General features: G+C 44.6%; 1 protein-coding gene across 2 annotated transcripts in view; it reads right to left on the bottom strand.

Annotated features, from left to right (window-relative positions):
• The window catches only part of arid1b (AT rich interactive domain 1B (SWI1-like)), a 58,183-nt gene that overhangs the window by 15,806 nt on the left and 20,003 nt on the right, over window positions 1-22,374 (bottom strand). For both annotated transcript variants that reach the window (XM_047801470.1, XM_047801469.1), the window contains 6 exons: window positions 19,635-19,745; window positions 6,400-6,643; window positions 5,837-5,926; window positions 4,631-4,804; window positions 1,227-1,563; window positions 620-748 (listed from right to left, as the gene is read on the bottom strand). In XM_047801470.1, coding sequence (XP_047657426.1) covers window positions 620-748; window positions 1,227-1,563; window positions 4,631-4,804; window positions 5,837-5,926; window positions 6,400-6,643; window positions 19,635-19,745 — 1,085 coding nt within the window. The remainder of the gene's footprint in view (window positions 1-619; window positions 749-1,226; window positions 1,564-4,630; window positions 4,805-5,836; window positions 5,927-6,399; window positions 6,644-19,634; window positions 19,746-22,374) is intronic.

Genomic DNA, 22,374 nt, shown 5'->3' with positions numbered 1-22,374 from the left:
ACCTCAGGATTATTTGATAAACTCTGTCTAGAGGAGTGACAATCACAATTCATCAAATGTTGCAGTCAAATCCTCCCTACAAAAGACACGGTCGTCTTGCTCGAAGTATTTTTGGATATTTAACTCCATATTGCATTTAGGAGTTGCAGTACCATAAGAGAAGCAGTATAATGTTTTCCTCCTCTGATTTGATTACACTTGTAACCCCAGTAACAGGCTAGCTCACGGCCCCCTTAAACAACCCTGCCTCTTATTCAGCTTTGTTTTGTTGGAGGAAAGAAAACAGATCATTCAAAACGAAACAGAACAAAACAAGTCTGTTGTTTAGCCTCCTGTTTTAGTTCCTGTTATTCCACCCTATATCTATTGTTCATCAAAAGGGAACTGGACTTTGCATATGGTTAGTGCTGATACTCATATGGCTGCTAGGCTTGCTGCCACCTCTTAACATGTACATATAAAGCAACAGAGAAGAGCAAAGTTCAGGCACCAGGTTTTCCCAGTTAACCAGAAGGTTAGCTAACCAAGCCAGGGCTTTTGTGTGCAATACTTTGTTTGCGCAAGCAATCAGATTAGTGTTAGACGCAGCAGCAAGCTCACTGAAGCACACTGCACCTACCCATAATGCTCGGGCTGAGGCTGGCCTGGGTCGCTGGTGTAGAGACTGGAATGGGCCTGAGGGAAATGAGGGGGGGTAAAAGGGTTTGGACGTACCCCGGGGTACACAGGGGACCTGGTATATGGAGGCCTGGAGCAGAGGGCAAGGGCACAACAGCCTCAGTGGTCATGTCCTCAGTCATAATTGGCTTGTATTAATGTGATATGATGTTATAATGCCATCAGGTTAAAAACACAGGTCAGCAGTAGGCATGTACTGATAATCAGTTATACTATGATACATGAACATGACTGTGAGTCGGACTCGTTCAGACAGCAGTAAAATACATGACATTTTAGATTATAGCACTATTCGACACCAGTCCGTACCGATCAACTCACTTCTGCATTTTCATGCAGTGTCAAACTTTGGCAAAGTGTCAGGTCAATAATTCTATTGTCTGGACAGCAGCTTGGTGGAAGCATGCTGAAACATTTAATATCAGCACATGCCTTGTCAGCAGTCCATGTGGATTTTCTTGGACGCTGAGCTACATCACAATGTGATGAACATCACGACTCTTTAACTGTTAAAGCTCATTTGTTGCCGTTACAGACGGCGTGTTTACCTAGCCGGTCCGGGTGCGTGGGGGTTCTGTGGTGAGGGAGCAGCGCCGCTTTCGTGTGGTTTCCGGACGCTTGTTGGCGGAGGGGGGCCCATGCCGGGCCCTGCAGACTGAGGCATGCTGGGAGATGTGGGCGCTGCACCACTGGAGCCTGCTGGGTATGGACGTCCTCCGCCCGGCTGAGCGGGACCCCTAGCAGCAGGCATCGAGCCACATGGCTGTCCAGGGCCCTGGCCGTGCATGGGGCTGCTGGCGTTCATACCAAGGCTCATGCCAGGCCCGGGGCCACTGTAGCTGGGGCCTGGAGCGCCGCCGTAGCTGGGCGGACGAGGATAGTTACCTAAAGAACATGCAAAGAAAAATATTTACAATGTGGTTCTTCGACAGAATTAAATAAAAGAATAGCAAGATACAGCAAATTACCATCTGCAATATTCAGAATTAAAACGCATTTTGACTAAAGATAGAGACACAGCTAAAAAATGAGTTTGACTTCAGTAACTGTAGAAACTTGATTTCATTTTTTTAAATTATTAAATTATATTAAATATAATATCTCTCTTAAACAATGCACAATGTCACAAAGCAGAAATCCAGATAGAAAATTTCAACTGACCTTTTAAATGTATAAAGTATCCCTTTATAGATTGTGTATCAAATCTGCATTTGTACAATTTTAACAATGTGAATTAAAAAAACGGCCATGGTTGAACGGTGACGTGGACTGAGAGGCGGCGGCCAAAACGCTAACGTGTGATGACTCACTTGTGTCTTAATACTGTTTTTTTTTTTTTTACGTTCATTGACTCCCGTAATGCGCGAGAGTGAGTGATTGAGAGGCTGAATCGTGCTCTGCACACACAGACATGGTGTGGACCTGTATGCTGTTGAACTGCTTTAAAGTTTTGCAGCGTTTTGGGGGAAATGCGCTGAAAAATGCGGACGGGATAAACCCGAGCCGGAGCTCAGCTAACGTTCCGCCTGTCTCCCGAGTCTTCCTCCACACTCTCACATGCCACAGTTCTACGACGACATAAAGGACACGCGGTTATTCAAAGCCAATGAAGCCATTTATACACAAAGTGGAGAAAGTATACGTTTCAACAGCTCTACTGTATATAAAGTGCCTAAAAATATAAGCGAATTTGATTCGAATACGAATAAAACATGGAGGAAAAAAAAACGTTTTCTATTAAAATTCGCTCCATAAAATTCAGAACATTTCCAACACAAGTTGAAAATCCAGGGAAAAGAAAAATATAAGTGCAGACACATTTTACGTTAATGAGCACGGAGCTACTTTCTCCCTTCGGTCTCAGACATAAAGACACGTCAAGCTCTGCAGGAGAGGAGATGGAGGCGGCAGCGCAGGGCCACTTTGTCAGCAAGTTTGTGCGGTGCTGAACGGACATTCCACACGACGACTGTGGGGCCGCGGCGTCACCAGTGAGACGCTTCTTAATGAGGTGTGCCTGCTGCTGACGAGCTACAGGGGAGACATGAGCGCAGGCTGCTGATTGCTCAGAGAACTGAGCGTGGCTGTAAGTGGACTGAATGCTGTAGTAATGGTGAAATCATGTGCATATTATTATAGATGAAAATTTGCCAAGCGGCATTTCAGGCTCTATTAGAGCAGGTTTTTTTTTTTTCTCGCTCGGGCTGCAGCTGTTAAAATACAGACAGGAATCTGGAATTCGGTGAGCCGCCTGTTTCAGGAGTCCCACAGGAAATCAGAGGCTTTGGCATCTCTTCCTCTTCCCTGAACAGAAAGCAGAAGAAAATGCTTTTTGACGTCATGCCGGAGTTCTAAAAATATATGAAGCAGGTCAAGAAGCTGCTATTTTGTTTCCCGGCGCTGTAAATATTCCGCATCCTAAACCCTAACAAGCTTGTCAAGTGTCTGCTGTTTTATCCTTCCAGAGCATGACGGGCCCTCGAGCACTGCCAATTACAGGAGAAGCTCTGCCACATTCAGCCGCACTGCGCTGCCAATCCGAGTCACTGTAATCTCACAATACCCAGGGGAAGCGAGAGATCGGTACAGCTACCTCGCCTCCGACACCTGGAGATAACCTCGGAGCCTTGTGCCTCGGTTTTATTCTCACCGTCTCTGCAGCAAAAAGTCTCACAGAAAAGCAGTCCTGGAGTCGGCGTTCCGATCAGTCAATCCGTCCCCACTGAGGGGGAAACAAAAGCAAGCACTGATGCCAAACAAAGTAAGACGGGCAGCTTTACTTTTCCTCTACTTTCTGAAAGACAGGCAGGATTTTTGCCTGGTCCTGAGATGAAGACGGTCATTCACAAGACAGCATCTTCTCTTACTTATCACCACCACATGTCACAGAACGTAATCTTATTAACTTCCCTGGACCAGAACAAACTTGGACAGAAAACATCTTAACGCTCGGCTTAAATATCCTGGATGTCCTGGGGAAGTGACGAGCAGGCGGATCTTAGCCATGTTAAGTGACAAAAAAATAGTAGACTCTAGCGAAACCTGGAAGATCAGACTTACATTTGCATTCTAAAAGGACTCTCGAGGATCCCATTTGAGTTTCAGTATTGTGTGAGGTAGATAAATAACTAGGCCATTCAGGTAAACTTTGCTTTTTTTTACAGCAGTAACAGCCTTTTAATGTAAATGTATCTTATTCAGTACCTCTTCAGGGGAATGCTATTTTATGGTACAGAACTATGTATATTTAGCAAACATGTGCCACTGGCAACCCTGCCGTTACCTCCTCTATACTTAGAACATAGAACAACCTAAAATGGACCTTTGGGTAAATCTGGAAGATGGATTTCTGTAAACTGCTGTGTGTTAGGAATCGAACAAACTCCCCATTTTAGCTTGTGAACCAGTCGTTTTTAAAATGGTGGATGGAGGTTTGAATACTTAGTATGACATCCTAAAGTTATTATTACTTTATATATAAATATAATAGCGTTGTATGACATCAGCAGCCGATTTGTGTTCCCGATAAATTATTTAAGGCGGTTTGGAATGAAACGAATGCTCCAGCTGACTGATTCTTTTTACGGATAGGTAAACATACGGTCCTATCTGGTTGGCTTCTTCGTGCTCGGCTAGCTCGGCACATCCGTCAGGTAGTCGTGTTTCTGTTGTCTTGCGCCAGCTGCCAGTTAAACAAGTGAAACCACAGGACAACAGGGAGCATCAATCAGAAACGGAAGGCAGCTCAGTGACATTATGAGAGCGCAAAGCAGGGCTATTTATTACCACACGCATGATAGATTACTTCCCGGTCCTGTTCGGAGGGACAACACGGCTACCTGCTTGCGGATTTTCGTCTGTGGACTCATTTTTAAAGGTCAGCCAGAACTTTGCATCTGCTATTCTGCTCTCGTCACTTCAGATTCCGTTCTCATATTTTGTTCTACGTTACCTGAAGGGCCGTACTGCCCACCCTGGGGCCCGTACCCAGGGCCGCCCTGCTGGTAAGAGCCCACGCTGTGGTGCATGGGGCCTCCTGGGGACGGGTGAGGGGACATGGAGGGTCCAGGCTGCTGGGGGCCAAACTGAGGGCCAGGGCCACTGCGCTGCAGATTGGAGGCAAATCCTAGGTGCACAAAAGCAAACAACATAAAAGTCAGGGGCAAAGCGTGCAGGTTTAGGAGTGTTTCTAATTCGCACTCTACAGAAAGCATATTTCTTAATGAACACAATGGCTTTTGTGGTGAAACCAAACACCATGATGATTATTATAGGGTGAAATAATGCTCGTTTTTCTCTCTAAGAATAAAAGTGGCTTTTAAGGACAAGGCGCGGTTCCGAGTTGTGGCTTATCTGTGGATGGAGTAGGAGATGCTATTGTGCTACAAGTTCCTCTTAAAACTTATGACTGATCGAAATCGCCGTTTCCTCATTAGCTTTTATGTCCTCGCTCGAAGAACGTGCAAACTCCTTCGTCCTGAAGACGTCGCTGTGGTGGAAAACTTAATGACCGTTACAAAGCACCGACACCCGAGACTCTTTCCATAAACGTTAAATAAATGACTCTTTCCAGAAAGCTTCAGCGTGTCAATGATGATGTGTCGGTTTGCTCAACACTTTCTTGAACAAAGAGTCAAATGATCCTGATTCCAATAGGACAGAATTCTTTTAAGCATCGAACATGACTGGTTTTTTTGTGAATCGTAAACAAGATAATAAATTTGTCCTGGAATCTGCCAGCATTTTATTTACGCTCCCAGCTTGTGTGCTATACGTTTCCACATTTCCCAGCAGTAGGATGACTGGGGCTGAACCGCAAGCCATAGAAAAGCTCAAATGTGATGTCATGAGTCAGCGCACTGGAAAATTTCTAAGCCACTACGGATTGCGCCCAACGGCAGCTGGCGGATGAAGCCATCACAGGTGTTAATATGTCACACAAATGAGGCCATTTATCTCAAGTGGCAGTGGAGAGCGCACGCCTAGAACACATCTCGCTGAGACAGATGACAAATATACACAAGTGACCATTAGGAGGCCTGTTACTGCTGCTGTAGGGGTAATAGAGGGGTGTGTGTGTGTCTGTGTGTGGGAGGGGTAATAGAGGGGTGTGTGTGTGTGTGTGTGTGTGTGTGTGTGTGTGTGTGTGTGTACTCACCCCTCTCTTGAGACATGGGCGATTGACTGAGGGTTGAATGAGAAGCCACATCTGATACATTTCCTGGTGTTTGTGGGGCTATCTGTGTACCTAAAACACACACACACACACACCTGAAATTAACTGCAACAGTCTTTTGTTACTGAAATAACCCAAACTTACTAATGCGCTTGGGTATGTCTGTGTGTGTCCTTTCCAGTCTGTTCACCATGAGGCTAATGGTGGCCAGCTCTCCCAGCAGGGGTGAAACTTCGAACAGGCCTCCTGCGGCCCTCGTTAGTGACATCCGGAGCAGGGAGAGGGAGGACCAGACAAACGCTCAAGCTAACGATGACCCACACTGAGGGAGAGGCTGTGTGGTAAAGTGGCTCCAAACGGGCTAACAGGCTTTTTAAACTATTTTAATGGCCAGTGTGGGAGTTAACAGGGAGTCCCATCTCTGTCTGTCGAAAGCACGAACAAGATTTTCCTCATGGTAGAAATAAGAGGACAGCAATGTGTGCACTAACAAGGCTGGAAGAAAACAAGTGGCTACACAATAATACACAAACACAGTATAGTACCTGGTACGCTGGCAGGTGATATGGGTCCGGATCGTGACTGGCTGGAGCCCACGGGTGAGCCGACCGGAGAAGGCGAGGGTCCGCTGCGTAGGCCGGAGAGACGGGGCGACGCGTGAGGGGAGAACGGGGACTGCGCCGTGTTGCTCTGCTCGCCTTGGCTGCTGGTAGAACCCGAGGCACTGACAGCTGAGCTCAGTGCTGCCTCTGTCCCGGTCGGGAGGTCGTCTATGGAGCCTGACAGGTCCTACAACACACACACACACACACGCACATGAAAATCTGACACTTCAAGACATGAAGTTGAAACATCTCAAAAAAATACACCATCAACCAAAAAATCAGCACATAACACCTAATCCCATCATAAATATCTCAAAATAAACAGAGTTTAGTTTCAGGGTGGAGTTTTCCTTTAAAAGTTTCTAAAGCGCAGGGTGGGGATTATCCTGCCTCTTTAAAAGACACACTATTGACTATAGCGACTCAGCACATTTAGAAAACACTCTACGGAATGCTAAGCACGCTCATCAGAGGTGTGCAGCCCGAATTAGCATCTGTGCCTGGCTGGATCTGGCCGAGGAGATGCTTGTTTTTGTGGGCCTGAAACCAAGGTCTTCGCCTCATGGGGCATCCGGCTTGCATCCAGGCACACACGAGTGCCAATGCTGAATAAAAGCGCGTCTCTAAATAACCTGCGTGATCTGTGGGTGTCGCTATTAGCAGGTCCCAGATGGAGAGGTGATGGCTGCTACTGCCACCGCAGAGACAGCTTCCATCCTAGACGACCGTCCTTTTCTCTCAGACGAGCCCCGTTACTTATTACCAAAATATTCCCTACCAGTCAGCCTACATCTCAGCAGCCTGGATTTTCAATTCCCCCAGCGAACACACAGACTTCAGTGCAACCGTTTATTTCCACGAACGATGGAAAAAAGCTTGCCGTTGTTTCCCAGCACTAGTGCTGAGGCTTATGGGAATCTGTGAGCAAACAGTATGGAAACCTCAGAGGCTTTACGGGGAGGGGGATGAGTTCACTCTGCCCCGCCGTCTGCTGCCTGAAACACTGAGCATGATGACCTATTTATGGGAAAAGAGCTCAAGTGCATGAGCTCAGCTTTAAGACCCACGAAGTGTTTCTACCGAGTTCCTGTAAAAAACGGCCTCCACATGACGTTGTGCAGAAAACTCGCAGAATCTATTTGTTTTTTTAGTAGGAGCATTATAAATATTACTTGAAGAGATTTGCAGGATACAAGAGACAGATTGTGTGTTATTTTGAGGCGGAGATTTCTCCACTTATCTTCCTCCGTTAGCTCCTCAACAAGATCGAAGATCAAGATTGAGAATGTAAAGTTTCCTTCAGTTAACTTTAATGGAAGGAGTCTCCAGGGTGAGAATTGTGCGACGGTCAGAAATAAAACTACGGCGTTGCATTTTCTGATATGACCGGTTAACGGTTAATAGTATGAACGTCATGAAGTGATAGTGATAGAGAGAGAAAACAAAAAGTGAGCAAGCGGTTATCTGCTATAACAGAAGCGATAAGAGGAAGTCACTTGGTGACATTTGGTAAGATTGTATTGGAATCACAACACCATGTTGTTGATTATTTTCCTGCAGCAGCACAGCCAATCACGTTTAAGATATCAGCATTAGCACTTCTATCCTGCCTGCATGATAATCCTTATTGTTAAGGTTCTGGATCTTTAATTGATGAATGTAATTGTTTGGTTTCCTTGACCATTCGAGCGTTCTCTGCCTCCCCGATATGAGCTGAGGAGGAGTACAGACCGCTATTTTTCTCATTGAGTGCCAGTCTCTGGCTCCGGTGTAAATTTAGGTAAGGGATCAAACGTACGTGCTTGTCCTTCGTTTCAGGAGCCAGAAGCGTCAGAACATCTCCTCCGTGACCAATTAATGCTGAAGAATAATCAGGGCTAATTCAGGGGTGAGGCTCAAAGCTGAGAACGTGTGAGCAGAAAGCATGGCTAAGGCTCCACGCAGACCTCGGCCTGAATACCGAACACGTACAAATCCCATGAATAACCGCTGCTGAAATTTCCTTTTGTTTCCGTGCCGAGGCAGATCTGGCAATTTGTGTGAAATCTGACAGCGCTGCAATTTGCGCAGTGTCTGCCTAGCACGAGGAAAGTCGTGAATTTCAGCGGAGCAATAAAGCGGTGAGGCGGCGTAATGGCGAGAGGCCGCTCTTCTCCCTGCTGCGAAGCCCCACGACCCGAGAGCTGACTGACATATTGAGTTTGACAAGAGAGCGAGAGCGCTCCCCAGACACAGAGAACGTGCTACGGGAGGCGAGAGAAATGGAATCAGACAATCGCAGAGTAGAATGAAAGATGGAAAGCGGAAAAGGGGGGTTTAGAATAACTCATACATGTATTCAGGATTCAGCTACACTCTACTGCTGAAAGTAAGATGAGGACTGAACACAGCCGGCATGAGGCAACGGAAAGCAGATGGAGGAGGAGATCGGGGCCTCGGCATACACTGGGAGTATTTACTTGCTTAAGAGCGTGTAGGGACGAGATCTCTTCTCTAGTCCTCTGCATCGTAAGGACACAAAGCTGGGCTTCAAAGAAAGCAAAAGTAAGAGCAAATAAATAAATAAATAAATAAATAAATAAATAAATAAATAAATAAATAAATAGTTCGCCAGGTTTATGTTTATTTAACGTTATAAACCCTCAGGTGGAAAAAATACACAACAAAAAATAAAAAATTTTAAATAGAGCAAAAAAAAAAAATATTTTGACACCAAAAAAAAATCTGAATCTGTCGTTTTTATTATTTATTACTATTACTATAGGCTTCGTGTGAAATGCACTAGAATTCCAAAATACCCCTTTAATATTTTTTTTACTATTTGAAATTGGTCATTTTAAGGTCTCTCGGTCTCTCTCTCTCTCTCTCTCTCTCTCTCTCTCTCTCTCTCTCTCTCTCTCTCTCTCTCAGGTAAACACTTTTAAACGTTGTGCTTCCCTTAAATACTTTACCCAGAATGAATAATAACAGTTACAGAAATGTACACTTAACACTGCAAACGTAGGAATATTTTGCGTCGGCTACGGCTGCCTTCTTTGGTCGCGTGGTATAAAATGTAATATTTCACCGTTTCCTGTGATCCAGTGTAATGAAAATGAAAACACTTCAGTATTCTGTGGACAAATCTGGACCCAAACCTGACATGTACTCAATGGTTGCTGTCCTAGAATGTAACCAATAATAGATCAGTGTGCCTGATACTGTGCCATGATGTACCACATAGCCTTAGATAGACACAGCAGACACGATAAAGTAGACTGTTGGAGTACCGAGTGTACTGAGCTGGATATATTTCATGTGACTGACATGAGAGATGATTATGCACCTGAACTCAGGACAGAGGGCGTCTGATACACCGGCAGGACGTCGGCATGGACAGAACCGCGAAATCGGCACGACACCTTTATCGCATCTTGAGATTAGATCAGATCAGATCTGACACGGTCTCGGGCACTCGGGCACCGTCGTCATTAGGAGAATGGGAACAGGACATAACATCAAGAGCTTACATAGTACATAGTAATAAGACAATGTGAAACGATTGTCGCTTTGTTTTCGTAGCTGCGAAGCTGTGAACATTACAGCTGTGACAATCTCACAGTCACGCCCCTGGGTCAGGCTTCTACAAGACGTTCCCTGAGAGTGATGCTAGCACCCGGGCATCAGCAGTGACATCACACGTTCTCTAGCGCTCGGCAGGGGATCCTCTCACACACGGAGTACACAGCTGAGTGACACCCGAGTTTCCATCTATACACATACACGTGTGAAACGTGCTCCTGAGACCTGTCTGCCTTCCTGATAAGACTCCCAGAGTGGATGCCAGATGGAAAGGCTGTGCTTTCAGCAACACAAAATGCAAGCAAAAAACACAACAACAAGTAAACAAATAAATAGAAAAGCCGAGATCTGTCCTTTCATTATCTTTGGGAAAAACTAATTAGTGTTTGAATGGCTTTGCTTGATTATCAGTGCTAATCAATGTGAGTGATTGAGTGAGACCTCCTGCCCTCCACCGCTGGAGTTTGTACCGTTCCAGCTGCTGCAGCGTGCTGTCGTGGTAACGGTTGCTAGGAGGCTGCACTGAAGCTTGTACTGGAGCCTCAAATATCGTGATGGAAAAGTAAAGTTCTTTTTCTCGTCCTTGTATTCGTTTTTTTCTTCCGTGTTCACGTACTGCTGGAGTGGTGACCGACGTTCGCCGAAGATGAGAAATGGAAGAAGGAGAGAAAAAAAAGGAAGTAAACCGAAAGATGATGAGCAGCACTCCTGCTCTGAGAAAGCTGTTGAGTCAGTGGGTGTGAGAGTGAAGTGTGCTGATCCTCTTTATGTAAGTTCTAAACTAAAATCCACACACACACACGTACGATATTGATTCCTATGCGTGAGATGTAGAACTCCCGCAGTCAGACCTCCATGCTTCCCATACAGAGTTCCCTACATAATTATTGGCACCCTTCCTAAAAATGACACAGTCAACATGTCATGATTAAGTGCATGGCACATCTTTCCCTGGAGACCAAAACAGAGAAGGCAATGAGCTTCATCCTGTAATGGACACTTTAGAGAAGCTCCCTTACCTTTTGAGGTTATACATTTGGCCTTCCATCTTCAACCGAGACGGAGACACGTTCCTGTAACTATGTCTTCGCTTAATAACTTCCTGGCAGAGGTATCTAGGGTTTGTCCTGAACTATATTTAGCAGGATTGATGATCGATCTTCACAAGAGCTCTGCTGGGTTCAGGTGTTTCAGACCTTCGTTAATAGCTTAAATGTTTTTGTAAACCTATGTGCAATGGAGGACTGTCCATTCAGGTGTCCAGCAAACGCGCAATCTTTTGAACTACATTAACACGCCTTATGGAATCTTTTCCAAATGGTCAGGATGTCCCTTAAGGGTTTTGAAGAGAAAAATGAGATTTTAAAAACAAAATTTACAGAAAAAAAGAGTAATTTCTCTAAATTGAGGGCAAAATTTAATCCCTTGTTTTAATCTTGTTTTTCAGAAGGTGTAACAATGAGTGTGTTGGTTTAATCATTTATAATTATTTTGTATTAATGTATAATAAATATTTTAGGGATTTATCGGGGGAGACAGAGATATATAAAAATATGTGGGTAAAGTACAGAGCTGCGTTCTCCAGCGCAGGCACTGACTAACACCCTCATGCTCGCAGCTAGAGCTTCGGCTGATTTGATGAGCTGTTGATGAGAGAAACTTGGCTCCCTGCAGAAACACACACACACACACACACACACTTCATCCATCACTCTGTCCCTCTGGGGCACATTGAGCCAATGGCATCACAGCTCCCCATCCCCCCAGACGCCCCCTGCCAACGCCTCGACCAATCAGCTCACAGCGGTGTGTGCCTCATCAGCAGGACTCAGGCTCCTCTCTCTCTCTCTCTCTCGCTCTCTCCCTCCCTCCCACATTTTCCATGCTCGTCCTAATTATGGAGGATGAGTTGCAGAGCGCAGAGCGAGAGGAATCAAAGAGAGAGCGGGGGGACGGGGAGAAAAGAAACGAGAGATGGATGGAGGAGGGGAGCGCTGACACGATGCAGCCTTCAGGGCTGAAAGAGGAGGAAAAAACAGGACTCACACACAGTAAATCAAAATGTGTGTGTTTGTGTGTATATGTGAAAAAAGAGAGGGAGAGAGAGAGATAGTGTGAGACCGGAGTGTGTGCACGTGACGATACAACTGCTACCTGTGGTGATGAGTTTCCCCCTCACCATCACAGCTTATACACCAGGACAGATAGACTGAGGGGTGGTAACACACACACACACCCCTGTCCAGTCTCTACTGCCACTCTTCTTTATTTACACCTGCTCACACACACACACACACACACAAACACACACCGGTTTCTTCAGCTCCCTCTTCTCTCCCACATGCAAACGTTAGTCAGAAACATGATTCTGTGTTCAAACCTCTTCACCTCGTCACCTCCCACACTGTAGGTCACTTTGCATCCTTAACCATGGATCCAAGAAAATGAACATTAACCAAGAACATGGGGGGGATGATTTGTGCTGTTGCACAACTCATTACAATACCTTATAACTGCTGCTATTATATTAAGTGTTCATTCCTGTGGTTTTGCACATGTACTGTAGAATATACAATATGTACTCTGGTCACAGTGGAGCTCGGTGATTGGTCGTGGAGGGACACGACCGATCCGATGGACACGACCGATGGCGATTGGCACACCATAGTGTTTGGTGATTGGCCGCAGGGAACATCGATGGCCTCAGCCCGCGCTCTCAGACTGATGTTGCGTCAACTCTCCACTCATTTCCCCAGCAGTGACATAAAAGTTACTAATTTCTGCTTAAACATCACTAGATTAGTTGTGACTAGACTCTTTTTTGAAATAAATTTGATAGTGGTCTAAAAAGTCAACAAGTCTATCAACAAATCCACTAACATCAAGGATGCAGCACAGACCATGTTATGAAATATTCTCCCATATGTATCTTGCAATAATTTTCCCCACCACGGCAATGTTATTGAGAGAGAGAGAGAGAGAGAGAGAGAGAGAGAGAGAGAGAGAGAGAGAGGACATTAAAGAAAGAAAAACAGAAATAGAGTGAGAGAGAGAATGAGAGATCTGTGAGCTCTGTGAATCGAAGTCTTCATGAGAAATAGGATTCGACTGCTGTGCCTGCAGGGATACAGCTAGTGTTGAGAGGAGCGAGAGAGAGAGAGAGAGAGAGAGAGAGAGAGAGAGAGAGAGAGAGATCAGACCTCTCGGGTCACTCAGGCAGTTGCGTGGTGGTTTGACTTTATGAGCGCTGATCAGTGTGAGGTGTTGGAGGATCTCATCAGATTATCATCCTGCATATGTTTCATTCAACCTCCACCTACAGGAACACTTTGATCAAGGAAATACAAGCCAAGAGCATTTCAAATTCTCTTTAACACTGATGATGTGAAAGAGAGAAAGCATCCATTTATCTCTCTCCTTTTTACTTACACACACACACACACACACCTTCCATGCAGTGAAGCAGTAAGTGGCAGGTAAAAGGTACAAAACATCAATTCTCCGTGAGCTAAAAAGGCAGGAGGACCACCACCAAAACAATGCACGACAGCTGAGAGAGAGATAAATAAAACACGCCTGCGTGTGCTTTCTGCAGAGAACAACATGCTGCTGCAATACAAATTGTCATCCACTTAATACCAGGCAGCGAGCTCCAGCAGTGGATTTTTAAGCCAGTGTTCCTTGCTCGCAATTCTCCACTAATTAGACATTAAATCCACCACCAACAATGTTCTGGTGATTTTGCAGTTTTCTACTATTCAAGCTTCCCTGAGTCGACTTTAATGCTAAATGTGGTATTTTGTGGTGATTTTCCATTGCACTATCCAAAATAATAAAGCTCTAACCCAACACGGGCAGCGGTGGACCTCAGGGTTCTGCTTTGTTTCCCCAAAACACGAGACACGACACCATGGTGTAGCCAAGTCCGGCCTGGAGGAAAAGCTTGGCTTGACTCCATAGTTTGGTTCTCTTGCTTACAAGAGTAAATATACACCGAGTACGAAAGTATTAAAAATCTACTTTAAAAAGATTTAATCTTAAATCATATTAATCTTTATAACTCACTTTATTTTCAAAGATTTATTTTGGAATGAACTCGAGATAAAATTCCTTCCTGGTGACTAGTTTCTGATTTTTTTCCCCACAATGCCAAGTGGCTACCTGTTGGTTGTGCTGCAGTGGTTACTTGATGTCTATCTGAAGAGAGCGATGCAGCAGCGCTTTAGTCTTTTAAAATCGTCCCCGACGCCGAGATTCTGCCGCTGTTACTCTTAATCGACACTTTAACGGCGTACCGTCGGGTATTTTCTGCCAGGGTCTCGTCTCTCAGCCGCAGGCCTAATGACGATCGTGGATGTGATGGATGACCAGTGCCACGAGTGGAGCTTTAAGCTCCGAGTGACACACTGAGCAATCAGACGCCACCACAATGAAAGTGCAGTTAGTGCAGACATTGTAAATCTCACAACGGTGACAAAGAGCAGCACTGAAGCCTGCATGTGGAAAAAGAACGACTCTTGTGTGATGCCACCACTTTCCAAATACATCTACGATGCCCCGAAGATGCATTGTTCACAGGCAATTTATCAATTTAATAAAATACAGGGGCTGAGTAGGACATCGAATAATGTTATTTAGTTTTGTTTCGTTTTGGCTAGACATGCCATGCTCGACTCCAGCTGTGATTTAGAGGTGCGTATCCCAAATTGTATACACTAATCTACACCATTTTGTCGTCTTCATAGTGTGAGGAGTGACCGGACTGGAAATTCCCACAAGAAGAAGTGCACTTCTAGTACATGGATGATGTTATTCAACTGAAGCTTGGAATGTTGGACACTTCACTTCACTGGTTGACGACACTTCGGTATTCAGGACGTTTTAACAATATCTTTTAAATTAGCCCACTTTATTTTTCAAGATATAAAACGTCTGCTAAAGCTGGCGGGCTGATGCCATTGACTAGAAAACAATATACCTTGGATTTGCAAAAGTGCATAGTGTAAATCGTGCCATTTGGGACACAGCTCATGATAAAATTGCCAGCGGTGGTAACATGCGAGTCCAGAGGGAGCGGGATTTGAAATCTTTTTTGGACGAGTTGCAGCTGGACACAAACAGAACGAGAACAGAAGAAGTGCAGTAGACGGAAATAAATTTGAATCCGGATTTTGAACAAGGGGACCATCAGATCACACACCGTAACGAAGCATGAAAATGTCATGCATCTAAATTCCTGCAATAATAGTGGACATTAAAATATCAACACTGCATGTGGCCACCTTTTACACCAACTAGTTTTTTTCTTACATGGATAAAAGTCCAGAGAGTCGTGTCAGCCCACTCAGCTACAATAAGGAGTCAGGTTTTATGAAGTCCTACTCTGTGCAGTGAACCAGAACAAAACCTTACACTGTAACACTTTACAGAAGCTTGTAAATATTTTAAAGGCCGTTAAAAGATGAACACGAGAGTCATCGCCACAGAGGAAGAACGACTCCTGCGCTGGTCTCTGAAGCGTTGCTTTAACAGAACTACAAACATGTGAAATATAAAATACCACCTACATTAATGAAGAACTCAGAAGGGCATTTTTAAACGTATGCAATTTATTATGAGCAATGACTTCTTCTTTGAAGTACTTCTTTGAGCTGACAGGAAGGTTCCAGCAAATTAAATAACCCCTTTACAAAGAAAGTGAACAGAAAAGCATCTCAAAAACCTTGAAACAGTGTCCGATGGCCTACAACAGCATTAGGTTCCACTCTGTCAGACAAAAACAATGGGAACAAGGTCACCGAAACTGGACCAAAGATTAGAAAAACTTAGTTCAAATTCATCCATTTGTAATTATCTTGATTATTAAATTTGGTATACATCATTAATGCTCTACATCCGCTCACAGGCCACGCCTCCTTGACCGAGAGACAAGCATACAAGCACACAGGCCACGCCTCCTTGACCGAGACAGACAAGCACACAGGCCACACCTCCTTGACCGAGACAGACAAGCACACAGGCCACACCTCCTTGACTGAGACAGACAAGCACACAGGCCACACCTCCTTGACCGAGACAGACAAGCACACAGGCCACACCTCCTTTACTGAGACAGACAAGCACACAGGCCACACCTCCTTGACTGAGACAGACAAGCACACAGGCCACACCTCCTTGACAAGGACTAGTTGTTATTTATATAGGGGAAGCAGAAAAAAAAAACAGCACCCCGATTAAAAATTCCATTAGAAGAATAATTTGATGAGACATCAAGAAAAGCCCTGTGCGCATCCGTAAGCGTCTCCATGGCAACACCACCCTCAGCCTCCGGACTTCAAAGCCTCGGCTCGGACTTCAGAGAGAAGACTGTGTGTTTGGATACGCTTAAATAAACTCCACAATAACAACTAGCATTCTTCTTACCAGTAGAATACTAAGAGCGAGCAAGCGGGAGAGACTGTTTGAGCTCAGAAAGATCACAGGGATACATTTGATTAATAAATATTCAGCCTGCAGACAAATTCATGCTATAATGAGTGATGAAAGAAGTCGTATGTAAACACTCCGTGTCAGTTGTGCTTCAGGTCTGACCTGTAGTAACTTTACTGCTGACATTATGAGTCACAGGATTCTGAATGCCTGCCACACACACACACACACACACACACACACACACACACTTTCCATCTCACTCCTAAAACTTCTTCTTGGCAGGGTTCATTGGGCCAATAGGGCAGAGTGACACAAGAGGTTTAAAAATAGCTCAGTGGAGAGAAGCCGCTGTGTTACAACAGCCTCTTTCAAAATGCCCAGTGTTTTTCAAAGCCGTTCTTTTTTTTTTTATATATATACAGTGAGTAAATTGCTTCATGTTGCTGTTTCACAAATAAATAAGTAAATAAATAATACCCAGGAAAATACTTTAGCAGGCACTCCCTGAACCAACGTTCCATCCTCACGGTGCAACCTGACAGAAGAGCATTACTGCATCTTTCTGTGCTCTGACAGTACTGCTTAACATACTGTAAAACATCTATGTTATGACTTCGATGCTGGATGATCAAACCCTATGCCTAGTAATAAACAAACAACAAAAAAAGCATGTTATCTAGACACTTACAGCATACAAAAGTCTGTACCATCTGTAGGATGTTGTTCATGTATCATATAAAGTAGGAGTTTCCAGTGTCAGCGGTTTGTAAGTGTGATTTTCCCCCCACAGGAAAGTCTTCATGAGAATATGCCTTGCGGAAACAAGCTGCTTATTCACCACAAAAGAAAGCTTGTGAAAACTTTAGAGCTTCTGCAATGTAAGAAATAACAGACTGCAACTTCTTACAGATGTTCCACAACAAATCTAACAAAAAAGCAGTTAAAGTGTCATTTGCCAATTATTTACTAGACATATGAAATTAATATGGTATAACAGGAAGAAAATATTTTGTAATACACTGTTATTGGAAACTCCACTTAAGAGGCTACAACTCCTCGAGTAGAACTGGCACCGAGGCCACGCCTCCTCGAGTAGAACTGGCACAGAGGCCACGCCTCCTCGAGTAGAACTGGCACAGAGGCCACGCCTCCTCGAGTAGAACTGGCACAGAGGCCACGCCTCCTCGAGTAGAACTGGCACAGAGGTCACACCTCCTTGAGTAGAACTGGCAACAAGGCCACGCCTCTGTCAGTAAGACTGACAGAAGCCACGGCTCCTTGAGTAGAACTGGCACAGAGGCCACGCCTCCTTGAGTAGAACTGGCACAGAGGCCACACCTCTTTTAGTGGAACTGCCACAGCTCTTTGAATAGGACTGAAGAGGCCACGCCAGAGTTGAACTGCAACAAGGACCACAGCAGCTTCAGTAAGACCTCCAGTCCTGGTAAAGGAGGTATGGCCTCTGTCACACAGTGGTGACACCTCCTTTACTGAGTCTGACCTGTCGAAACCACACTTCTCTCAGTGACAGATTCAGTGTTGAAACTCCTTAAATCTGCTATGTGCAGAGCTTTATAAAGCCAGAGAGATGTGATGCACCACAAAGCAAATTCAGGCCTGTTCTCATGAATGTAATTATAAAATGCAAGTATGTCGGACGCATTTTATTGGCTGAGAGCGTGTGAGCTCACTGAGAAACAGGCTGAGCGCCCAATAGCCTGCTGACAGCTCAGCACAGAGTGAGCTGAGAGCCAGTAGAGGAAGTGCTGCCGTCAGAAGAATGCATAAACACACAGCCCTTCTCTTCTCCTTCACACCAAAACGCATTTCTTCAGCACATTCTCGATCCAAGTGAGCCGCGGGTCTGAGAGGCGATCCTGCCGCAAAATCTCAGCGCTGATACCCAGAGATACGGTGTGCATTTCTATAACTGGACACAGAATGATAAAAACCGAAGGCCGTGAAGAGGAGAAACTAAGCAAGGAAGGAGGACTAAACACAGAGAGGAAGCGGGACTCAGAAAGGGAAGCCCATCCTTTTCTGGCCAGCACTGCCACTCATTAGATGCTTTCGATGATACGTGATCGGATGATTGCAGGCCTTTTTGGGGGCTAAAGAGTTGCAGTTTTTTGCAAGTTTAAACAATAAACTACACTTTGTTAACTTGCATCCATGCAAAATGAGAAGCAGTACATGGTACAAAATAAAACGCCATATTTCCACAGTAGTGGCACCATTTTTGATGCACACAAATAGATATAACTGAACAGAATCGACTAAAAAATCCAACTAGGCCTAAAATCCAAAACCATCTCGTTAATGTCCATGGTCACACTTTTGGTTTTTTCTTACCATTAAAATGCAAAACTTAAGCAATTTCTTCTGATTTTATTTTGTAGTAACGAGTAATGAAGATGCTTAGTGGAAATATAACGGACTAAAAGTATACATTTTATCTAGTAAATGTAGTAAAAGTGAAAGTTGACAAATTCAAATAGCGAAGTAAAGTACAGATACGTGAATTTTCTACTTAAGTACAGTATTTGTACTCTGTTACATTACAACACTGCATACAGCTAAGTACGGTGACCCATACTCAGAATTTGTTCTCTGCATTTAACCCATCCAAAGTGCACAGCAGTGAACACAGCAGTGAACACACACACACACCGTGAACACACACCTCGGAGAAATGCGCAGCCATTTATGCTGCGGCGCCCGAGGAGCAGTGAGGGGGGTTCAGTGCCTTGCTCAGGGGCACCTCAGTCGTGGTATTGCCGGCACGAGACTCGAACCCACAACCTTAGGGTTAGGAGTCAAACTCCCTAACCATTAGGCCACGACTTCCCCCGGTAGATGTTTTGAGAAGTGCTTTTCTCTGAACAAAGACAAGGGCATGGTGCATTTTCCCAAATGTCTTGAAGTGTTTCCTCTTTCCTTTAAACGTTAACTAGCTAAATTATTACTACTAGCAAGCTTCCCAGATGAGTTCCCAAAACTCAACTCAAGGGCACTTGAGTGTAAATGTGCATTTAATCTTGTTACATGTTTCGTTCTTCTAAAAAGTGGTGAAACGAAGAAACCTTTTCTCTGAGTAGATGTCTGAATTGCTAGCAGGATAAGGTACACAATTCGTTAGAGAGCCAAAGACCTGCGTGTTGAGAACATCTGCTAGAACTCACCGGAAGGCTGGATGGCCGTTCTTGCTGGTTCAGGCCCATCTCATCATGGTTGGGCTTCCCGGGAGTCATAGCTGGCTGGGCTCTGCTGCCGTACGCCTCCTGAGGAGCATCCTGTTAAAAGAAAAAGTTTAGCTTATTGTTTGAACTTCTGTCCTGAAACTCTTACATCGCTGGAAAAGAACGATGGGAGAATCCACAGAGGCATCATTATCCACATATGACACACTCCAGTTCCTCGGGCAAACACAAACATGCTAGATGGGCTAACTTGTTGACTGTGTCGTTGGCCATGTGCTTTATATTTCAGCGTACACAAACCCCGCTGCTGTACAAAATCCATTCAAAAGCACAGAGGTGGTGGAGAAGAGGGAGGGTGCGTAGTGGAGGAGAAGGAAAAAACAACTCCAAGCATGCCGGAGTCTGACATTTATTTAAAAATGTATGCAGTGTGTGTGTGTGTGTGTGTGTGGGAGAGCACCATGATAACTGGGTCACAGCGAGATCACACCCACAGGCTGCTGTTTACACTACGGTCATGACATTACGGCTCAGCGGGAATAACGTCAGTCACTTTGGCGTTAATAAAATACATATTTTTTGCTCTTTGGGCACCTATGAGCCCTCACATGCAGTGTCATTTTGACTGGCAGGAGAGACAGAGCTGTATGCTACCCCTCCCATTAAGAAGTCTGCCACATTTTTATTCTAAAGATCTCTGAATACCTGTGATCCTGTGACCAAGCGGGGGGTGGGGTGGGGGTGCACAGCAAGGAAATGCAAGGGAAGTCTCGTCTTCAGCCTTCATGCCCACGCCCACGACAGATTTTGTGAGTCATTGTTTTTGACGGCCCTCCGGGAAATTACACTGTCATAATTGTCTATTTCCTTCATGGAAGAAGGAAGCCGTAGCGTTTACAACTCTGATTGGAGAGCTTCTGTATGAGAATCAGCTAAATTTACGTTATAAGCTCATTCATTTGCAGGAATTTCTTAAAGGAACCATCTGTAGTTGATTGGTCTGTTTGTACATTTACTGCATTTGGTGCCCTTATCCTGAGAGACTTACATGTTATACAGCTGAGCATTTAAAGGTGGGGTGCACGATGTTTGAAAAATGCTTCAGTCGGGCCGACAAACAAAACAAACGTGTGGCCAATGAGCAGAAAGGGGCGTGTCTTGTCAATATGCGGCGGAGAGAGTGTTCAGTGCGCATGTCTGACATTAGCCGAAAGTGACTGAAAGATTGACATGGCGGATACCTGCCGTTACCTCTGCCTCGGGTTCTAGGTGTTGAACGTCGTCTTCCATGTGAAACGGAGCTAAACCTTTCACGGTACAACACACAGTACTACAAAAACAGCTGCCCCAGCAGGTTCCACCATAATAGTTGCCTGCGTGTTTGGGATTCGAACTTATGACCTTCCGATTGGTAGTCCAACACCTATCCTAGTGGGCTATCACATCATTATAGGACTATACATTTTCACATCCCTGAACATGGTGCTGAACAAAAACTGTGACTGGTTGTTTAACCTGCCAGTCAGATGCCCACTTGGGCAATTCTTGGCAAATAAAAGCTGCTTCGCCATCAGTCTGAAGCTCTGGCAACATAGGACTAAGTATGAAGCCAAAAGAAGAGGAAACACAGAGCGCAATCAGCATTCTTCAGGAGAAGGCTGAGTGTTTTGGACGTGGCTCCTAACTCTGGGTGAGATTTTGCTCAGCTGTAATAATACACGACAGGAGCTATGTAGATTCTGGATCCTTTAGTGCTTAGGGTAATAAAGTAAAAGTCCAGGACCGCACAGGATGCAGAATAAAGGAGTGTGCAATGGGTCACCCGATGGAGATCGGAGGCAGCTGTTGATATCCTAAATATAACGGAAGAGAATCAAAGCACATGATGATTTCTTGAGAGAAATCGAGCTAGTCTGTATATTTTGACTGTTCTTTCATTTTGGCTTTCTGATCCTTTCACACAGTATAGAGATTTATGATCTGTGGTCCGTTATTGTGATGATGCAGTTTTGGGGATTTGGGTTGGCTGCTGCGCTGAAATAATTTCTAAATGAAAGAGACACCTGAACGACGAATTCTTTTGATACTAAAATAAATATCGAGTTGACGTTTTTATTTGTCTAATAAAGATCCTGTTCTCATTAACCGATAACAACCCATTCAAATCCTATAAAGTGATTTGTTTTCTCCTGCTTTAATCTTTGTAGATTGAATATTATGTCTATGTAATGGAAATGGACTTTGTGTAGCTAACAGACTTTGGTAATGTATTACGTTCATATTTTTCACCACGCTGACCAATCCACCTGCGTGAAACCTTATGGAACGTTCTGAGACAAACGCTGACCTTTTCATCTCGATCACCAAGTCGAATCGTTTGGTTTAAATTAATAATAATTAAAAAAAAGCAATAAACTAATGTGTGCAGTTTGAACATTTCAGGCTTAGCTTTCTCTGACTGCTCTCACATCTCCCTCACGTTTGGTCTGTGTCGAATTTCTTCTCCAGGGTTAACGACGTTCGCTGGTATTCAGATCTGGCAGGACGTTTGAACTCTTCTGGAGATCACAGTGTGTGACCGCTGTTGAGTAACAGCATTTCTTCTTTTTGGTTCTTCATTCCGTTGTTTTTTCTCCGTCACGCTTTCAAGGGTTCAGCTGAAGTTCAGCTAAACTCTGCGCCAGAGCCCGTTTTTCCCCCTGCGTTCAATCTGATCGCTCCT

Source organism: Tachysurus fulvidraco, chromosome 16 (genome assembly GCF_022655615.1).
Source record: "Tachysurus fulvidraco isolate hzauxx_2018 chromosome 16, HZAU_PFXX_2.0, whole genome shotgun sequence".
Classification (NCBI taxonomy): Eukaryota; Metazoa; Chordata; class Actinopteri; order Siluriformes; family Bagridae; genus Tachysurus; species Tachysurus fulvidraco.
Note: the sequence above shows the minus strand (reverse complement) of the source record. Positions and strands in the feature narration are given on the sequence as shown.